Source organism: Temnothorax longispinosus, chromosome 7 (genome assembly GCF_030848805.1).
Source record: "Temnothorax longispinosus isolate EJ_2023e chromosome 7, Tlon_JGU_v1, whole genome shotgun sequence".
Taxonomy (NCBI): domain Eukaryota; kingdom Metazoa; phylum Arthropoda; class Insecta; order Hymenoptera; family Formicidae; genus Temnothorax; species Temnothorax longispinosus.
In genome coordinates this window covers 4382912-4404288 of record NC_092364.1, presented here as the reverse complement: position 1 = coordinate 4404288, position 21377 = coordinate 4382912, and the positions used below count along the sequence as shown (strand labels likewise).

At 37.1% G+C, this 21377-nt stretch overlaps 2 protein-coding genes across 4 annotated transcripts in view; both read right to left on the bottom strand.

Moving 5' to 3' along the window:
- Positions 1 to 10122, bottom strand: part of Stacl (SH3 and cysteine-rich domain-containing protein) — a 59372-nt gene extending 49250 nt beyond the window's left edge. For all 3 annotated transcript variants that reach the window (XM_071784185.1, XM_071784187.1, XM_071784186.1), the window contains exon 1: positions 9688 to 10122. The gene's annotated coding sequence lies outside the window, so the exon portion shown is untranslated. The remainder of the gene's footprint in view (positions 1 to 9687) is intronic.
- Positions 10123 to 17439: 7317 nt separating this feature from the next.
- Positions 17440 to 19150, bottom strand: Rab3 (RAS oncogene family member Rab3). The gene is given in 7 exon segments (XM_071784333.1): positions 17440 to 17490; positions 17492 to 17591; positions 18123 to 18349; positions 18352 to 18385; positions 18712 to 18765; positions 18767 to 18885; positions 18888 to 19150. Coding segments are annotated over 7 exon segments (630 nt in total). The 5' UTR covers positions 18933 to 19150.
- Positions 19151 to 21377: the final 2227 nt, after the last annotated feature.

Below are 21377 nucleotides of genomic sequence, written 5' to 3'. Positions count from 1 at the left end.
TGTTTGTAGTGTTCGTACTCCAGTAATGTGGAGCTGTTTAACGTTTTATATGCTTGCAGTGGCCGCATTCGGTTTGTATTTGTAAACAATGCTCAATATCTCTGCAATATTTCCCGCAATATTTCTCTCGTTGATTCCACACATTCTATCGATTGAGTTTTACTCACTTCAGTTCGTTTTCTTAGAAGCACTTAATAACTCACTCAATAGAATGTGTAATCAATAAAGACGGGAAATACTCTGGAAATATCGAGCACTGTTTACAAATACGAGCCAGATATGACCATTTCCAGCATCTCCTAATAAAGATAAGCAGTAAATTACTGGAGCACAGAAATGGCTATAACTCGAAAACAAAGTCAAATGGGATATGTTTATATGAAATTCCTTCATTGTTTTTGTGTCCTGAATCCACCACTTTCCACATATTTGGAAACACCCTGTATATTCCAAAAATTTCGACTGTAAATATTCCACCTGATTTACCAATATTAAAATGTCCAATGTACCCAATGAATTCAATTGCTCCAGATCTTTTCAAGATATTGAGAGCACGCATTTATTTTTATCGTATTACCGCATACAAAACTTTTTTTATTTCAATTTTATCACGTATAAAATTTCAGTATTGTAGCATTGTAATGCAATTGATTTTCTTCCGCAGTGATTAACTCAGATCTGATTTAATTGAATTCACAGATTCGGATTCTTCGGATATTAGATCCGGGATTATCCGGGATAATACGGATATTCGGATTTATGTAATCGGATATTAAATCAACTAGATATTTACAATCTTAATACCCCATTCATAATATTTCTACTTTTTAACGGCAAATAGGGTTTCAGATATTATGACACGTTCTCTTGAAAATGAAAAGTCCTTATTTTGAAATATGTAGGCATTAATGTATAGCTTGTTAGCAATGACGTACATACATAGACCAAGCATTCCATTCGCAGAACACCGGGTGTTGGCAGTTTAAGGACGTTCTCTCGTCCTTATACCAGAGAAAATCGATTTTCTTAGGATTTTCTTGAAACTGTGAATATACGTTAATTTAGGTGTGCTTTATGCGTGGTATAAATTTCAGTACTTCTTCCGGTATAAAAAATCAAGATACTGAGCCTCAAAGTTTCAACTTTTACTAATGAAAAGGTTTTCCAGGCCAAACGGTAAGAGATACGAGGTTGGCCAAGAGGATCAAAGTTGTTCCTCTCGTCGAGTTCTATAAGGAAAAAATGCTAAAACTAAAAAAAATTAAATTTTAAAATTTTTTTTAAAACTTTGAGGCTCAGTATCTTTATTTTTTATACCGGAAGAGGTACTGAAATTTATACCACGCATAAAGCATACCTAAATTAACGTATATTCACAGTTTTAAGAAAATCCTAAGAAAATCGATTTTCTCTAGTATAAGGACGAGAGAACGTCCTTAAGGCAGAGCGGGCAGTTGATTTGCCCCTAGTGCTTTCTAATGGTTCACTCTAGCTTAGAGCGACTGTTAAGAGTCGCCATTAGAAAGTGAGAAAGCACTAGGAGGCAAATCAACTATCTCTGTTTTAAACCGCCAACTTTCGGCTCAGCCCCTCCATCGCAAAAGCACAGGAATGCTTGGTCTCTGTATATACGTCATCGCTTGTTAGTATTAAGGGCGCGTCCTGAGCGTTCCTTTAAGGAAGGACGAAGAACGAAGGCGGTCGCCCTTTGCAATGGTAATCTATGCCACAATTTGCAATTACAAGCGGCGGGAACGCCAAGAATGTCAGCCGTTTCAATACAGCGCTCCTACATCATGTATCCCAGTCACATATCATACATATCGACGTTAATTGTCTCGACGTTGTTTACCGGTCTAGTTTCAAATCATTAAGAAGCACGAACTCGAGATGTGTATGCATGTTACGTAAACATCAGGGTTGTTACTATCAGTCGACTGCTATTAGTGTAAAAAATTTTGAAAAAAATCTGCAAATCTTGTTTTACTTCACATTGAAAACGACACGATTGAGATTTTTATAAATAAAATATTTCTAATAATAAGAGAAATATTTTTAGTTCTCATATATAAATATCCAAATTCAAGTATTATTTAATAAAAATATTTTGAAACTCTGCAAATCTCGTTTTATTTCACATTGAAAACGATATGATTGAAATTGTTATGAATAAAATATTTTAAATTCGCATATATAAATATCCAAATTCAGACATTATTTCAATATTAATAGACGACAGTTAAGTAAATAAAGTATATTTTTCGCGATGATATACAATGAGTGCAAAACATTTTCGATAACACAAGAGGAAAAATACCGCAGCTGCTCTTCGAGATAAACAATTCAAATTTATTGCATATAGGCATGAACGAAGTTTATCCCTTTTTTCCCCCTCAAAATTTGGTTTCCCGGAATTTAGCATTCGTAGCCCGCAGGTAAAGCCCCCCAGATCTTTTAAAACGCACTCACTGACGACGGAGGGCGGCAATCCCGCGCCGCGACGAGGGGGTTGTAAGCCGAGGGGGATGGCGACGATCCGGCGTGAAAATAAAACGATACTCGTGACGCACGTAACGATCCGCGCGCGTATCTGGGGATCTTGATGGATCTGACGCAGCTGATCGCGATAAAGCTAGCGCGAGCGCGAGGTGGACTCTCGAAACAGTCGTTGGCAAGAATAAACTTGAAAAAGCGCGAGCGCGCGCGCCCAATGCCAGAAAGAAGCGCGCATTGGAACCGAGTCAGGGAGAGAGGTATGAAAAGGTCAGACCTCTCTCGCGCCGCGTCTCTCGCCAACGAGACACGTACCTTGCGCATCGTTCCAATTTGTATCGCATTTGCATGACGCTTCTCTCGCCGCGGTTGAATTACCAGCTATCCGCCTAACTGTCCGGGCACGCAGAACGGAGAGATTACTTCTTCGTGCGCGACGGCGAGAACACGAAACTCGCGCATAAATTGAACATACATATATTTTCCCGTGGCGCGACCGTGCTTCTATAACGTTCTAACATAACGTATGCGCGACAAATCGCCTTTGCACATCAGTTACCGCGTCTTGCAATACGCCACTCATGCGCTCTGACCTACATGATTAAGAGGACAGATATAATTTAACTTGTCAAATTGTTATCAGTTTGGTTACCGGCTGCATTTTGTGAATTTAGATGAAAGATTGAAATACAGAAGTAATGTTCTACCGAATTTGGAACAAATAACAATTATATCCGTGTGAAAATGACATCTACGTACTTTAAGAGCGAATAATTAAATTTTCATCGGTTTTCCAAAAGCTGTTGTATCGGTGAACAATCCGTCGATAATTTTAATTAAAATTTTATGAAAACGTACAAGTTTTGCGCAGGCTGATTGAAAAATGCTCGGTTATTAAAATGGGACCTTCGGGACTATTCTAATTAAACATGTTGGTTGGTTGGTCATGAATAATTAGTCCGAGGATCCATTCCGAACTCTATTTGTGGCTCACTGCAAATTCAAGCGTGTTTGTTTTAGCTGAAGCTCTTCTTGCACCTTTCTTGCCGTTTTAAGTCACGTCATTTAACGATTGAACAACTTATAATTTATACGATTAAAAGGTGTTTTAAACGTGATGTAATTTAACACATGAAGAAACATGTAAAAAGAGCTTCAGTCAAATGTGTCATTTTTAGACGTTTATATGCGTGTAAAAATAGCGCACTTGGATTTGCAGTGCAGCGAGGAAGAAAACACAAGAACGTGGAAATTCTATTGATTTTCCTTTTATCTTCGATTTTCGATTGTGCTTGCCGATATACTTAAACCCACGCAATGAGATTTAATTGAAAGCAACTAAATATACTCAGACTCCATTACTCCATTATAGACGATATCCGCGGTGCACTTTCGCAATAAAATCCGGAAACATTGAAGAATAATGGCAAAATGGCTTCCATTTCGCATTCTCGCTTGGATTTTACTTCGGACAGAATTGCTACGAAGCCATTTGCAACCGAATATAATTTAATAAACGGGACAAAAAATGTACGTGCCATCCTCTCTACGATAGGCAGAATTCTTGATCGTATTTCGAAATCATTTTCTTTGACAATTTCACCTCGAGTTGTTAATCCTCTTTTAATCCGTTCGCGAAATTACCTCTTAATGACGGAATGTCGAACGGCGACTTCAGCTCCACGCTGTTTATTTTTCTTTCTGGGGTTCGTTATGTCGCTCTAGAAATTCGCGTTATGTAAAATACAGGGTGAGTCACTTAACTCGATCGCACTAAATTACTCGCAAACTATTTGTTTTGTGGGAAATTATTTTAAACAAAAGTTGCGTACTAGAGAGGGCATGTAATGTAGTTATCTATTTTTTGCTATCTTGCATTTTTATCGAGATATGAAGATTACCGCCATTTTTTAAATGGAATTATACACCTATATGATTTCTTTTACATATAATATGATTCCTCTAGTCATTCCGCATATAAAAGTATTAAGGTAATATTATAAAAAAATCAATAGTTTACGAGATATTTTATATACCTTATTCTGGCATATTTTATTTTTGGCATAAAATATTAAGTATCTCGTAAAATATTTATTTTTTGATAACCATATTTTTAATATTTTCATGCATAGAATAATGAGATGAATCAATTCGTTAAAGAAATTGCATAATTGCTTTTAAAAAATTATGTAATTGCACATTGCAAATTACATAATGTTCTTTAAAAGCAAGATAGCAAAAAATAGATTATTATATTATATGTCTCTTTAATAGCATGCAATTTTTGTTTGAAATAATTTTTCATGAACGATTATCGATTTAAGTATGTAAATTTACTGTTCTAACAAACGAGCTGTGTTTTAAGACCGACAAAAAATCGGCGCGCAGCTTACTGATGTGAGTTTGGAAAGAGTAATACAAAATTTACACAATATTATTATTAGATTACCAAGTTTCAGCCTGAATCGTAATGGCCTTTTCTCTAATTGTGAACTATAACGATCCTGTTTCACTTATTATCAATTTTTCATGAAGCAAACAGTTTATGAGTAATTTAGGGTCATTAAGTTAAGTGACTCACCCTGTACATGTAGATTAATATTCCTACGATAATCCATTTGAATTCGTTGCTTTACTCACGATCGTTTTTATTCACTATCGGATAGTTTCCATCAATTTTTGTTAGATGAGAATAGAAATGTATGCCAGGATAAAAAATATGGGAAACGTGATTTCCGGAAAAACACAAAAATTTAAAATATATAAAATCTTATGCATATATAATTACGTATCTATACTAGTGGAACGTATACATAAGATTTGATGCGATAATCGTGGTATATCGCGGTTTTTACCGGCGACAAACGATATAAGGAAGCACTTTCGTAAGCATAGTGTGCCTGAATGAGCTTGCGGAAATGATGATGGTGACGCTACACTTCGCCTATAAAATTACGCGTCCCGCGCGAAGATTTACGGGCGATAACGGGCGAGAATCTTGGTTGGTTACGCGCAAAAATCGAGAAAAACACATTCCCGCGGCGCATGGCACGAAACACAAGAAGGCTATTTCAACGGGGTGTAATGTCCGACGTTGGCCCCCGAGAGGGGTTCGGGAAATGGAACGACATCCGATAGCGGGCCGTCGGCCATGAGAACCACTTTACCGTCGCGCTGCTCATTGAGGGTGCAGGATAGGCAGCCCCAGACTTTCACCTTTCACACATCTTCGGGCTAAGGAAAGGCGAGAGCTCTTATAAAGAAGAACGGAATTGCTTTCTTGAGAAACATGCCCCGGCTTCCGAGGCAAAGAACGTACGAGTGGAGCTTGAATTACTTTTAGCTGCAGATACATTCCTTGGAGGGATGATTTCTCCCGTGAGATATTCGTCTCCGTCTCTAAATTCATGATTCTGAATGGGATGTGCCCCACGCAGGGCACATTCTTTTCTTCTCTTAAAGGATAAAGTGATAAAGGGATGAAGTGATTTATTTAACGTAAAATACAGCTTACCGCGTATTTCTTTTTCTTTCGGTTTTATTGGATCTCTGTAATGAGAAAAATATAACTTCCTGCCTCGTGGCGAAATAATTACACGCGAAGACTGACAAATAAGTACGTCTCTGTTTTATTTTGATTTTATTCTTCGCTATTTTATCAAATAGTTCACTCTTCGCGTAATAATAATAGAATTTTTGAAGTAAAACAGGTCGTCGATAAATCTAAAATGCTCCATTAAAATTATGTCCGTCACGGGGAAGGAATATTATACGCTTTAATCCATATTCCTTGCACTGAAGAGATAATTTCTTGCAACTTGATATTCTACTTCGGACTTTATCTAGACAGGTTGATGAATTATTGAATTGTGGGTATAACGGTAGACGCCACTTATGAGATCTGACTCGTCAATGATGTACACTCGGCACTCGACGGGCATAAAAATGTTCGGACACGTGGCGCGAATCGTCGAGTGTAAGTGCATCGCGCATCAGGGGAAGATGAAGCGATAGTCCGCGTCGCGGTCGTGAGCAAGAATAGCTTATATATACAGTCGGTTTCCTATCGGTGTTACAACCGAGAAACAGGGTGATGCTATGTGGAGAGAAGTAAATCGATGTGTTCGGTTTACGAACACGATGTATTCGGTAACGAATTTTATATATTATATATACTTATATATTTTCTCGTATCCTATATTTTTAATTTACTTTTTTATTTGGGATTATTAGCTTTTCTATTCCTTATAATGTTCAACAACTTTCCTTTCTATATGGAAGAAAGAAAAATGAGAAAATCGATGGTTTTTCTTATAAACCTTCGTTTTCGCGAAAATTGGATCGAAATATAGTATATACGTATCAAGTCCCCTCTGAAACTTTCGATGATACTGTGCTATTACTGGATACGATTCAACAGTGTCTTTTTTCTTCGTCTTTTCGTCTCAGCAGATGGATAAAAATAATATTCCATTTAAAGAAATAAGTACGATATGGATATTTCACTGAAATATCATCAATCTTTCACTATATTTTCAATTATTGTGTAAAACAGAACGTTAAATTTTTTTAGCTGTATTTTTATTACCACTATTAGTAGACTTTGAACGATTTACATTGAAATATGATAAAAAATTGTTAAAGTACAAAGACGATAAAAAATATCAATTTTTTGATTTTCAAAATCAATCTTTTAAAAAACAGAATTTTACATGAACAAATTTTATATTCTTACATTTTCTCGTATTTTATATTCTTAAGTTATTTGTTTTATATGGGATTTTGTTAGCTTTCCTATTCCTTCAATAACGTTCAATAACTTTCCTTTCTATATGGAGGAAAGAAGAATGAGAAAAGTTTTGTGTAGGATGTAACGTATATAAGCTGGGACTTATTTTGTTGTCCGGCGAGAATTCATCCAATGAATTCATAATCTCCCATAGGATTTATTCATGACACGCGTGCTATGATATGAAAAAGGTGAAGGAATTAATAATCAATGCCACAGAGATATTTTTTCGCGCACATATTATGCCAGCCACATCCTTTTTCGAGTTGAAATTCGACTTGTTTGATTTTTTTAATGAAAACTGTACTTCATCGAAATGAGGAAAATTTTAACGTTTTCTATTGTTACGTCGGGATACAATAGCATCTCGACAGAAGCGCGTAGTTTGATATTTGTTACGTCGTGTAACGTGGCGTACGTTATACTCGTACGTTATACTCGTACGTTTGCTTCAGATGAGCTTTATTCTATTCATTTTGATAATTCGCCAGGGGATATTTTAATACATAAACTCTGAGCGTCATTCGCGCGTCGCCCACCGAATTTGTGTTTCAACCATAATCATATAGTTCCTTCCATAGTTACATAAAAGTAAATAAACCGTAGAAACTAATTAACACATGTTTCATAATTAAAGACTACATGAATGTCGAACTATATGAATGTCGCGCTCAAGGGAAAGAAATTACTTTTGCCTTATATACAAGTTTTTCCTTAAAATAATAATTTATGTACAATTCTAAGATCTGAGTTCAAATGTCAATATTTGATTGGATAATTAATTTATCTTAATAACTGATCTTGATTTGAACGCCAATATATGTTAGAGTGCATTAAATATACCTAATCACACATAATTACTTGAAAGCTACGTCGAGAATATGATTCAAAGCGGGACCGTTTGCTCAACAGTTTGCACTCGCGCTTTGGCGAGAGTTAATAAAAATTTGTGATATTTACTCCCGTGATTCTCTCTTTTGCACTTTATTTATCTGTGTCTGAAGGCGATGGGAACGCATCACAATGCGCCGCGCTGTGCATTCTTGTGTTACGTGCACGGCATCGATAAGTCTTCCCTCTCGTTCCACTTTGAAATATTAATTTATGTGATATCCGTTGCGCGAACAAAGTCTGAAGTTGAACGTCATGATTCACGACGTCGGTATCAACAATATCGAGAATTTCTGCTTTGATACTTGGTTTCCTTGGAGACCGTATGAAACCACCGTAAGAAAATAAAGTAGCTGGAGAAACATCATTACACACTTTCCTAACATTGCAGTACTCCGCTTCTCAAACCTTTGATTTCTCAGTAAATAGATACTTAACTAAAAACTTCCAAAAATAAAATTAAACAAGTAACAAACCAAAAAGCGAGCAGGCAACGCGGTTACCGGTGCAAAGTTATCCGTATAAGATCCTTCAATTAGTAATAAGATGCATAATTATTCATCGGATGTTTCGGCTCTATTTTGAGCCATCTTCAGCGATGCGGTAACAAGTAAAATAAAGTAACCTCGAGTTCTCTAACGAGCTATAGCTGTACTTCCGTAATTCCGTATAGAATGTAAAAGCAGTGTATTTGGCTAATGAGCATAGCTCAAAGAGAGTCTAAAAAACGTGAGAGTAAAAAAATGAAGCTTTGGTAAAACATCGAATGGTAAGTCATATCTTAAGAGGAGGTAATTGGTACAATTAAGTTAATGATAAAGTCAGAAGTCATGATATAAAATAAAAACCAAATCTTCTGTCTATCAAATGACAACTGAGGTGAACCTGACCTCCACAGTTACTGTTACATTTAATCTGCGAGTACTCATCTGTAGCTCGTCAGAGAACGTGAGCTTACTTTATCTTACTTGCTACCACATCGCTGAAGATGATTCAAAGTAGAGCGAAATGTATGATATATAATTATGTGTCTTATTTACTAATTAATAAACGTTACACGGATAACTTACGCACCGTGTTGCATTTTGAATGCCTCCTTTTTTGTTTTTTACTTTGATTTTCTATAACTTGCGCTCTACCCTCGCTTTTCGTACTATCCCTTTAGTTCCTTTTAATCGCAAGTATATATTTTTCCAGTAACTACTTCTTATAGGAACAACTTTACGGGCCTTAAATAAAAGGTCGAATTGTATCTCTGTTTTCTTTTATATTTATAGTAAATCGAAAAACCTGAGATATTTTTAGAAAAGCTAATTACGAAGGGAATACCTAGAATTTTATTTTATCGTTATAAGAAATATACGCGCGCGCGTATTTTTCTTATAATGATGAAGTAAACTTACACATATATAACGTTGCCTTTGAAAGGGATAAAAAATGTGCTAAGAAATTTCTATAATATATATATATTTTTTTTTTACTAATAATCTCTTCTTTATATATTTACAACTTACCCGATGCATAATCGCGGTCCGCATTATTATCCGGCCGATTATCTGCCCAGCGCGTTCAGAATCGGCGGGAAGGAAAGTATACAAACGGAACGGATTAAATACACGCGGGGGAGAGTTTCGCACGGGGGAGGTTCGACGCGGAAGAGAAAGGGTATACGCGAGATAATGCGAAAGTTCCCAAAGTTTTCCGCGAAGCGGTTTACAGCGGGGCACGCACTCTGAGCGAAAATCGATAGTAAGTAACAAGGTGAGAAGAGCGGAGTGAACGCGAAGAAAGTGTGCGAGAAAAGGGAAATAAAAGTGGAAGGCCGGACGCACGAGAGGCACGCACGCACGCACGCACGCACGCACTAATGTTCGCCACGCCGGCGCACGCAACAGCCGGGGGCACGTCCTCGTGCCACGATGGCCCGCGCAGCACTGACTCTTTCTACTGGGCGCTCTCTCCGCCGACTCCGCCGCCGTGGCCCGCGACTCGATATACGCGAGGGATCGGGGCGAAGAGAAGACGGCGCGCACGGCATGGCGAAGCGAAACTGATAACCGGGGCTTGCTTTGGTGGATAAAGCGGCTAATGAACCGGAAAATCGGAATAATATGGATGATACGTGTTATCGTTTGCAGCAAGAAACAATGCAGTTCGCTAAATATATATATCTTTTCTGAGAAGATCGAGCTTGCGAAAAGACCTATTTATCGCGAGGATCTTGATCATGAACGTACGGCGGGAGGAGGGGAAAGGGGGGCGACCAGCGTGAGAGGTGTGAAATCTATATCTCGATGCAATATACACGAAATTATACGCGAAATTATAAATTCGGCGTTTGAGAATTGGCGATAATGAAGTGTAATTGCGTTTACGGTTCATTTGACTAAGTCGATTTTCATTTATGTCATTTTACAAATTTGCAGATTAAATTATCCAACGGTATACTCATACATTTCGTATAATGTGATATTAAATTATTAACGCTTACTTTGTCGTTTCTCTCAAAAGCGTAACGCTTCAAACGCAGCAGTGTACATACATATACGGCGAATCAATACCGTCGATCTGAGGCACGGTTGATTTTACAAACGTCGCGAAATCGCTGAGGGAGTTTCGCGTCAAATCAAACGTACCTCAAACAATCGGCCGTAATCAAAAAGTGGCAGCTCTGATTGACGGGACGGCAGTGCCTGTCTCATCGTAATTACTAATCGCCTTCATTGGCAGCCAACGTTTCGAGGACAACGCGCCGAGATCAATCGATCGATTATCCGTAATCAGATAAGTTACACTCGAGCAGAATTTCGAAAGGTCAGATGAGCTGCTCGCTCATACGGCCACCCTCGTACACCCGACATACGCTCAATGCAGGAACACTTTACTCGCTCACTCGCTCGCCAAAGCGGAAGCGGAGGCTTCGGATCTCGAGCTAAAGGAGCTACATCGATCGATTTGCGCGACGGAATTACACGGATAGGTAAACTCATCGCTACAATCATTATTACTTATGAATGGCATCGGAGCTGCATCAGCGCGATATCCCAATCATCATCGTGATTAATTTTATGCAATGTATGCAGATGACCAGTTCTAATTGCTATTTAACGAGATGCCTAAGAGATTAGCAAAGCGCATTTATGAACGTACAAGCTGGCACAGCTAATTCGTTGTCATAATATTACGACACGTTATATAATTATGCACATTGCACATTACATTATAGGTAATAATGACGAAAAACATATCGTAATTATTGCATTTAAAACGTCTAAAAGATTAACAAAATACATTTATGAACGTACAGTGATATAATGTATTGTATAAATAATATTACGATGCAATACCTAATTAATTATGCGTTACGGTAATTATAATTACGAGAAATACAGCGTATCGTAATCATCATATTAGTGAACCGTATCAAGCTTGCAGGTATTCGATTTGCTATTTCGCGAAATTATAAATTAACAGGTGACAATAATTTAACAATCTTTTATTAGCCCGCGGCCCGCGTGCGCGGTTCGCTACATTTTACTTCTCAATTTATATCGGCACTCGTGACTCCGAATATACTTCTCTTTAGCGCGGACATACGTCAAACACGTGTTGCTACGCAATTCGTTACGTTTGCGCGCGCGTCTGCTCGTCGCTCTAGACGGTTCGCCGAGTGCCAAGGGCTTAATTTGTGCGCGGAACGGGAGATTACTCTAGCTTTAAAGCGATTTTGATACGCGCGACCGTTCCCGTCTGTCCCGCGGGGACAGCTAGATCGTCGAGTACGGCATTCCGCAACGACGTGCGCGATTCGAGCGTGCTCGTATTAAGGACGAGTCGTCGCGTGCACGCATGATAAAAAAAAAAAAAAAAAAAAATCTCGCCGCTTTGACGTCTGACGATGAAATAGTAGCCCCGAGTGCACTCGACACACGCATTGCAACGCGGCGCGTGTAACTAATAACACCGCACTTTGCATCTGTGGAAATATCTGTGGGGAAAAAATATACAGGGGCACTTGAAATTACTGTGTCTCGATTTACTTCGAAATTACTGTCTGCGGAAAAGAGATGCGCTGAACAACAGTGGAGCGAGGAGAGAAAATAAGTAATTTAGAATGAGAGCAAAAGAGCGAGTTTACGTTATACCTGTTCGCATATTTCGATACTTAATTAAGTATCGCGAATTAATTAATAATTAATGGCGTTTCAATATTCCTCCTTTTCTCTCTTAAATAAAGAATTTCCCTTTGACGTACATGTGCAAATTGTCCTGGAAAGAAAAGATGCAGTTCGCACAGCTTATTCTCGCGAGCGGTACAATAATCGTGATTCGCGCGTTGTTTGTTTTAATCAAAATAAAATGCAGAAACGCGCGGTTGGCGTGACGAAAATGAAGAGTTGCGATAGCGAATATCGATCCCACGTGTGTGTGGGTCGTTTTGCGAAATTTATACACTCGGCAATACTAAGGTTTTATACATGATATGAGGTTTGCTGGTCACGAAGGACGTATCGCGTTCAGGACAAGAGAACAAATTGTCAAGGTTGCAATCCCAGTGGGATTAATGGATTAGGTCGACGAATCGGGAAACGCACCTTCTCATGCAATATCGCGTCGTTTGTGATATTAAACCATTATTGCGATAATTGAGGCGCGACTGCAGTCGGGCTGATTTTCATTTTTGTGAACGCTCAGGTCCCCTCCGCGATATAAACGCGCAATTAAATTCGGGAATATTTCTTCTTCCCTCTTTTTTTTTTCATCAGTTAATCTCGACGCTCCAAAATAATTTATTTGCCAAACGTACACGTATAATGTAGCGAGCGTTCATTTGTGAATACTCAAAAGAATAATATTTAATTATTAAAAGCGCAACCCAGTGATATTTTGCACGTTAAATAATTCATTCTGACATAAAATAATATTCATTCTAGGTGGCGAAAGATACTCGATATATGCACAGGTTTGATTATAGTTTATGCACATATGTTATTTTCTTCGTTAAAAATTCTCTGAATTTTTGTGAATGTTCACGAATTAGCGGCCGCAATATTTTACGAGAATTCTCGTCGCTTATTGCCCTGTGTGCCCCGTGTTCTATCGCGTCGTGTTCCTTGCATGTATAACATTCATTAACTGTCCCGCGTTCACTTGGGAATAAAAAGATCATCGTGACACAGCTGGAGTCGAACGCCGAATCCCCGGCGGGATCTGGAAAACTAGCGCTCTCTCCGCACGAGATATCGCGAGTTACAGAACACGCGAGTGTTCTATTTTCAAATCTATTTCACGTCCACGGAGACCAGGCGCATCCGAATGGACGAAAACCGTCCGTCACTTCGGCAATCTAATAAATATCGACGTGTACACCGCACGCGCGGAGTTCCTCCATCTCCTGCGAGAATTCTCGAACCTCTTCACCTCCACCTCCCCCCCCTCTCTCTCTCTCTCTCTCTCACCGTTTCCTTCGAGTCTCTCCTATAACTCGATAGATATATATGGCCGCGACGCCGAAGCGTTACAGAGACCGACCCAATTTCCCTCAAATCCAGTATAACGACTTCGCTTTTGACCGGCTCTTCGTGCGCTGCACTCCGGAGACAATCTCGTTAGTCGCCGGCGTCGACTACGATGGCAATGAAAAACTAATCATCTGCTACAAAGCCTTGGGGGTTAATGGTGTGCCCAAGCGACAACTCGTGTCCCTTGTTTTTTTTAATTCATGACACGTCTTAGAGCATGTGACGGTCGTAACGAGATTACCGGCGCCGCGCGGCGCTACCTCTAGCGTGACCTCTATCGCGTCGTCTTTCACCTATGGATTCTTTGACTAATTTGGTATCGATTTTTCATTAACGGGTAATGTCAAAGAGAGAGAGAGAGAGTAAATAGTTTCTGATCTGAAGGAGCTACTAAGGAAAGTGGAGCACCGTTGAACTTTTGTAAAGAAAAGAAACAGTTGGAAATTTATGGAAAAAAAATTAGCCGATTATATCGAGAAACGTTTACGAAAAAGTAAAAGTTTTAATTTGCTCATTAAATAATATTGTACTGATTTCGACATTTTATGGCAGCTCGAAAATTTTAAATTTAATGAATCTATCATGTGATATTCATTAGAATTAAGAACAAGTTTTTAATTGTCTCTCAGACTCTGAATAACGTTTTATTTAAAAAGATAGGCGCTTTAGATGTTTATAAAGTGGAATTGGGTAGTCTTTTTTTTATATATTTTCCCCCTAATAAATTTATGCGAAAAAAGGGGAAGGGAGTGAAAAAACGCGATCCATAGTTCCGACGCTTCACATCGTGCCAGGTAGACATCGACGGCTCTCTTCTCTGTGGGTCAATGCCTATCGACTATTTTTACCTTATTGGAAGACGACAGGGTCTCTCTTCTCTCAAAGAGAGATATTCATATACAATCCCCTTTAAATATTCAAAGAAAGGTGCAAAAGTTGCCTACCGTCCCATTCCATACGTTCCATGTATCTTAAATCATGTAACTTTTATCGAGAAAGTTGTCACTTGTTTCATAAAATATCTAAAAATCTGTTATACTTTTGAAAACGCGTAATATAACGATTGTGAGAATAAATCTGATAACTTTCTCAAAGATTTAAATATGCAATGATGATAAATCTTGTATGATCATAGCAAAAGCCGTTTACAAGAACATGTATTAGTTGGTTCAGAAGTGTAGATTCATATTGCATGAATTTTATATGTAATGTTAATGTTGTATAAAATATTTCTTTAAACAATGTAATATTTTTCGATATTCTTAAACAAAGTAATTTTAACAAGAATAGTACATTTAACATATTTCTTATCACTCTAACATCATATATATCTCTTTTAAATTATTCTAAAATGTCAAAAGCCGCACACACACACACACACAATGCGATTCCAAGGAGCTACCTGGATGTCTTTCATGATCGCGTGATGATTTATCGCGTAACTGTTTATCTCGACTTTCAATCGTCGGCGAAACAGCTACAATGCTAGAGTTTGTTTCTGAGCGGGACGGAGTCGGGTTGCAGCGAGTTGCCAAGGAACTCCCAAAGTACATCGCGTCGCGATACCGCGATGAGAATTCGTCGTCGAGTATACCTCTGCAGAAGAGTGAGAAAGAGAGAGAGGTGCAGTAGGGTGAGGTCCAATGTCGAGCGTTTTCCTTACGCGGCGATCGAGTATGTAACGAGGACGCGACGGGGATGCCTCGCAGGGCCAACAACGCGAGTGCATGTCGTCTGGCTGCGGGCGCCAGATTTTTCCTGGATCCGCGAGCGGGGATCAAGCTTTCTGCATCGTCAGTCTGATGCCAAGAATCTATTTACGGCGACGTCACCACGTTTTTGGATGTCCAAGGCCAGCGGCTAACAACTCTCTTATTTACCTTTTATTCACCCTTAAAGCTCGATTTACTTCGTCGGTGCGCTTTATTTAATTCGTACATACGATATAATGAGCCATTATTCTGCGAATATTTACGAGGGATTATACATGCAACATTAAAATGTTAACCAATTCGATCAAACACTTATGTATATAAATTGATACAGATAAATGTTATGCGTAAGATATATAATATTCATAAATATATCTATATTTATTTTAGATAGAAAAATAACTTGATAGGTAAAGAACTTTCTATGGGAAACTTTTGTTAATTTTTAAATAATTTCTGTTCTCACAAATTAATCTTTGTTATATATACGTATGTACATTTGCTGTATTTATCATTATAACGTGATGACTATTTTGATGATCTATGATGGCAATCGTTAAAAATGTCGAAATTTTAAGTGGAAGATTGCCAACTTCCAGGACATCTTTCTTTCTGTCGAATTTACTTACAACGACATTTGCATCGCTCATAAATTTATTTGAATGTGTTTCCATGATTACTTTGGTATATAAATTTTAGAGTCCCTTGATTTATCGATTTTATGACGTTTATTACAAAACAGCTATCACGGAAAAAATTCTATATACGAAAAAAGAATAGGATTAGTTTTGCCAGATAATTTTCAATGGATGGATCTGTAGAAGAGTATTTTGCATTTTGTTAACGGCAACCAATCGACGTTTCAATTATTTGGAAATTTTACTTGGGATAACAATAATAATAGCAAATTGATGTAAAATTAGATATTTGACACGTGTAGGACTATACCTAAAATTGTACCTGATATTTGTTGTATGTAACGCTCAAATGACAGTAATTTATCGAATTATTATTCATCTTTTTGAGTAATTAAAGATTATTCACAAATAACGTTAACGAGGTAGAAAACAGTGCGCAGTTGGGCGAATGACGAACTTCTCTTCCGTCCGATGTGATTACCTCTTTATTACTTGCTGATCTTGCAAGAGGCGTTCTTTCAGCACCGGGATATATAGTGTCATGAGATTGGATGCAATTACCACGGACTGCCGGATTCCGAGCGCTAATTTTATATTCGCACGTAATTTTAGAGGGTAATACGCGCGTTTTCAATGACGCACTTCTATCTATTTCCACGCTGAACATAGAAAGAAACGGCTTACCTAAAATTCCCTCAGTTTTCCATTAAATGACTCTTTTAATAACTTATACTTGATTCCATTAAATAACTACTCAAATTATACTTACAATTAGCGATTGAATTCGTTGAGATAAGCGAAATAGCAGTCGTGGAAATCTTCTAATGAAAGCAAATATTCTAATGTATTCGTATATATTAATATTTCATATAGTTTTTTACTTAAATACTTGCAGTCTCCTCTATCTTCTTCGCGTTATTCTTACCTTCCATCTATCGAAGGGCGCTCGATCGAGCAGATTCATTGGAGAAAGAAACGCAAGAAGCGTGCACAACGTTACTCTCCTGTGGAGAAAATCGATCGCTGACTGTGTTTCTATATACAATTAACTTCTGTCTATATATGATCGATGCTCGATACACTGACGTGGATGACGTGGATACAATGAAGTTTCGTCGATATCGCGCTAATTTGAGCGGAAGTCATTCTTTAACACGATAAATCTCAATTCGATTGACCCGACGGCAACCGAAAACTTTTCACGATATGTACTAGCAAGGCAGGAATGTAGTCGTAAGTAAGTGGATTAGTTAACACATCAACGTCGACATTCTTCCTTTCTTTCTTTCTCTTTCATTTTTTCTCGCTTTATCTGACACACGTATGGGCCAAAGGCGCACAAAATACGATCTTTTATTTTCTCCCCTTTTTTGTGCGTGTCGTCACACTTTTTTTTAGCAATCACAGTTAGTGTTCGCTAGATTGGTCGGCTGATCGGTGAGTCCCTTGGCCCTTGTTCTGGCCCGCTCCCATCAGGGTCGGTTCATTGTCCACAAATTCGCTCATTTTGTCACATATTATATCCACCAGCTGCTCGAACATCACCCGCCGAAACGAGAGAAAAAGAGAATCGATCATCTATGTGACTTCGTGACAGGTTGGATCAATACGCGTTCACGTTATAATACCAAGACACAATAAAACGAGATTGAAAACGTGTCAGAGTTAAAAAATGAGATCTAAAAGTTTTCATAACTTTTATAATAACTTTAGTTGCGTATAGATTTAAAATAACTAGAAAAATTAGATTTCTTTTTTGAAAAATAGAAATTTTGGTTCCGAATAAACATGACATTTGTAAGCTAAACTGCTACAAAACTGGGCTACTTTTTAAAAATGTATTATGAACATTTAAGCAGTTTATTAGACATGTTAATTAAACAATTACTACTTAGATGGGATAAATAGTTATGATTACTTATATTATTTTATACGAATTGAAAAGCAAGAAAAAACTCGAAGCATCTTCTATAATATACATGTATGCAATTTTATTCGTCAATATTTTTAGAAATATTAAATGTGTACTTCTTATTTATCAAATAGTTGGTCAGTTTCCGAGTTCGTGACATGTACCTTGACATTAATGTTTTCTTTGGCCGATGTCTCGAATAATCATACTCCTTATTGCTCCGCCAACTGTTTACTCTTCTCGATGCTGATCATCCTCTTCTCTTCCATGTCGCACTTGTTGTCCGTGAGAATTACTTGGACGTTATCCAACGAGTAGTTTTTTATTTGTGTGTGACTCAATCCTGAATTAAAAGATTCCTCGTTTGTGATGTCATACATTAGAATGAAACCGTTATTGCGTCTCTGTAGTAGGTCATCCTGATCGTTCTATATATATCTTTCATGACCCGCTGTATCCTGTGAAGATAACAATAATTAATAAGCAGTGTAATTTTACATTATAATACACGGAACATATGCTTGCAATGCGACATTTCTAAAAGTATTGTATAAGACAGATTGTTAAAATATCAGTTAAGAAATAGCTCACAACGATATATTCACTACATAGGCAAGTCACTATTTTAATTCATACTATAGATGTATAGCGAGATGTATAGTATACATTAAAAAAAAATCATGTTAATATTATAACACGTAACGGCTGTTTTTCGTCAGGAAATTATATGACGTGCATAACGCGTCAACTATACCTATACCGAATTTGTAGCTTGATCCTTTTGTCGTACCTGAAAACGGTCTTCATCGTTGATCACTGCGGTTGGCACGAAAGCTAAGGTGAAGGAATTATCCGTGTATAGGGAAAGAGGAAGGAGCTAGGTCTTTCCGACGGACAGGTTGCTGATTATCAGCAGCTTAAATATATATAATCAAAGTTTTGATCCCCGGAATCTCTGCCATCCTGACGCGCCATCTGCGAAGGGATTATCCACCCAGATTATCCCCTAGAAGGGGTGTTAACTAAATTTATGAATTCAGATAATTTATATATTTTTAAATCTATGAAGGTAAAAATTTGTGAATTAATAAAATTATAAGTAAAGGATTTTTATTAATTCCTGGAGTTAATATTTCTAAAAGTGAGTTTGAGCGATTGGAAGATCAAAATTAAATATTACAACTAAATTGCAGTGTGATTGATTTTTTTATGTAATACAGAATTTATGAGAGAGAGAGAGAGAGAGAGAGAGAGAGAGAGAGAGAGAGAGAGAGAGAGAGAGAGAGAGAGAGAGAGAGAATGCAGATAATTTATATACTTAGATTTAAAAGTTCAAAATTTATGAATTTAAAAAATTATGAATAAAGGATTTTTATTAATTTTTGAATTTGATATATCTACAAAGGAGAATTTGAGTGCAAGATTAAAATTAAATATTGAAACTAAAGTAGGAATTATTTTTTATATAATAACAGAATTCATAATTAATAATTGTAGACATTATAGAGTGTGTTTAATCCAGCGGAGCTTTATCGAGAATTGTTTCCAGCTATTGTAATTTATCAACTTGGGCCTCCGTAGTAGGAACAATTTTAAAAACTTAAAAGTAGTTTGTTGGCGGCTAGGCCATGTGCACACGATTGTACACAACACTATTATCTTCGACATGATGATTCTGCACGGTTAATGTATGAATTAATTATCAATCCATAACAATCACAATTATGAATATATTCTTAATTTTAAGAGAGATACTATTTTCACAAAATCATTTAAATTTATATGTCAGTGAATATTGTTATTGATTAATCAATAGATTACAGAATGCTTATTATTTAAGGTATTCCTTTCACGGAGGAGCGTATTTTGTAGGCGCTTAAGCAGGGCCTCAACAAACTCTTGTATATTGTATTAAACTTATATAAAATCAAGTTATAATTGATTATTATGTTTAATTATAAGAAAAAAGTGAAAATATTATGTGTATTTAGAAATTTTTTATTTTTTGGTAAATTTTGCTGTCAGAACAATATGGCAACGCTGCGCTTTTCAGGGCGCCGATTGTAAAATGTGAAGTTGATAACAAAAGTGTCATGCAATGTAAAGGCCGGTTTTCACACGCAATGATTAGTGGCGCCAACTGACTGGCATTCATTGGCGCCAGAACCGACTAGCAAACTCACAAGTATTTACACAGTGATTGGCGTATACTATGGAAAATATTTAACATTTATTAAACACACAGTAAATGACAGCAAGCATATAACCTCCAAATTTGAGGTTATATGCTTTGGCCAATAACCGCCAGTAAACGCCACATTACTAGCGCCAGTTTGTATCAAGTGTTTACACTTGCATTTTTACTGGCGTTAGTCGACTGGCGCGGCCTGGCGCCACCAATCATTGCGTGTGAAAACCGGCCTTAAGTGTCAATTTCATTAATCAAAGAATATTGTGACATTTCTTTTTATTAAAGAGAGATTTTATAATAATAATGAGTGATAAGAAACATAAAGTGAGGAGTAATGTGAGCAAAAATAAGGGACAATTTGTGAAAATAAAAGTTGATAATAAACCGTACGTGATGAACTGAAGTGTGACATGAGCGCACAGCTTGCAGCGTTGCCAAATAATTCCTTGAAAGTCGCCATTAAAAATATTCATCTATAAACCACATTTCAAGTCAACTTTTAACATAAATATTTTGTTTAAATATTCGGTGACGCTGTATTTTTATCGACACTATCGAAAGTATAGAGTTTAGCGAATATGTAGCGCAGTTAATATTTAATATCTTAACATATTTGATAAACAAATTATTACATTGAAATGTGGAAAATAGACTTTTTCGATAACGTCACATATAAAATATCGAATTTTTAAAGTCATAATTCTTTTTTATATGTTCGGTAATGTGGTTTAATTTTTTTCTGGCGTAAAGATATGCATTTTAACTTTCTCGTACAAAAAAATTAGTTAATTCTTAAGACTTTGGTGTCATGAAAGGAATACCTTAAAGCGAATGGGGAACGATATTCCAAGACAGTCGAGAGGAGTTGAGAGAGCAAATACGAAAATGTATAATGCATATACAAGAAGAAAATAAACAAAATTATAATAATAAACGTCGAAAGAAAGCGAAATAGTGTCGCGAAGATAATTTTACCAAATATTTGGTAAAATTATCCTCGCGATACTGTTTCGATTAAAAGGAATCAATTAGATTCAGATTTGAAGTGTGCCACTTTAGGATTCTATTATATAATTAAAGCATTGCGTAACGATAGAAATGTGGTTAGAAAGATAGGTGGTCATGAAGAGTCATCCGAGACTTTGATGTCTATTAATTATATAAAACCGCGGTTAAGAACAATTGATTCTCTTAAGAACTCTCTGACAATAAAATTTCACAAGATTGTT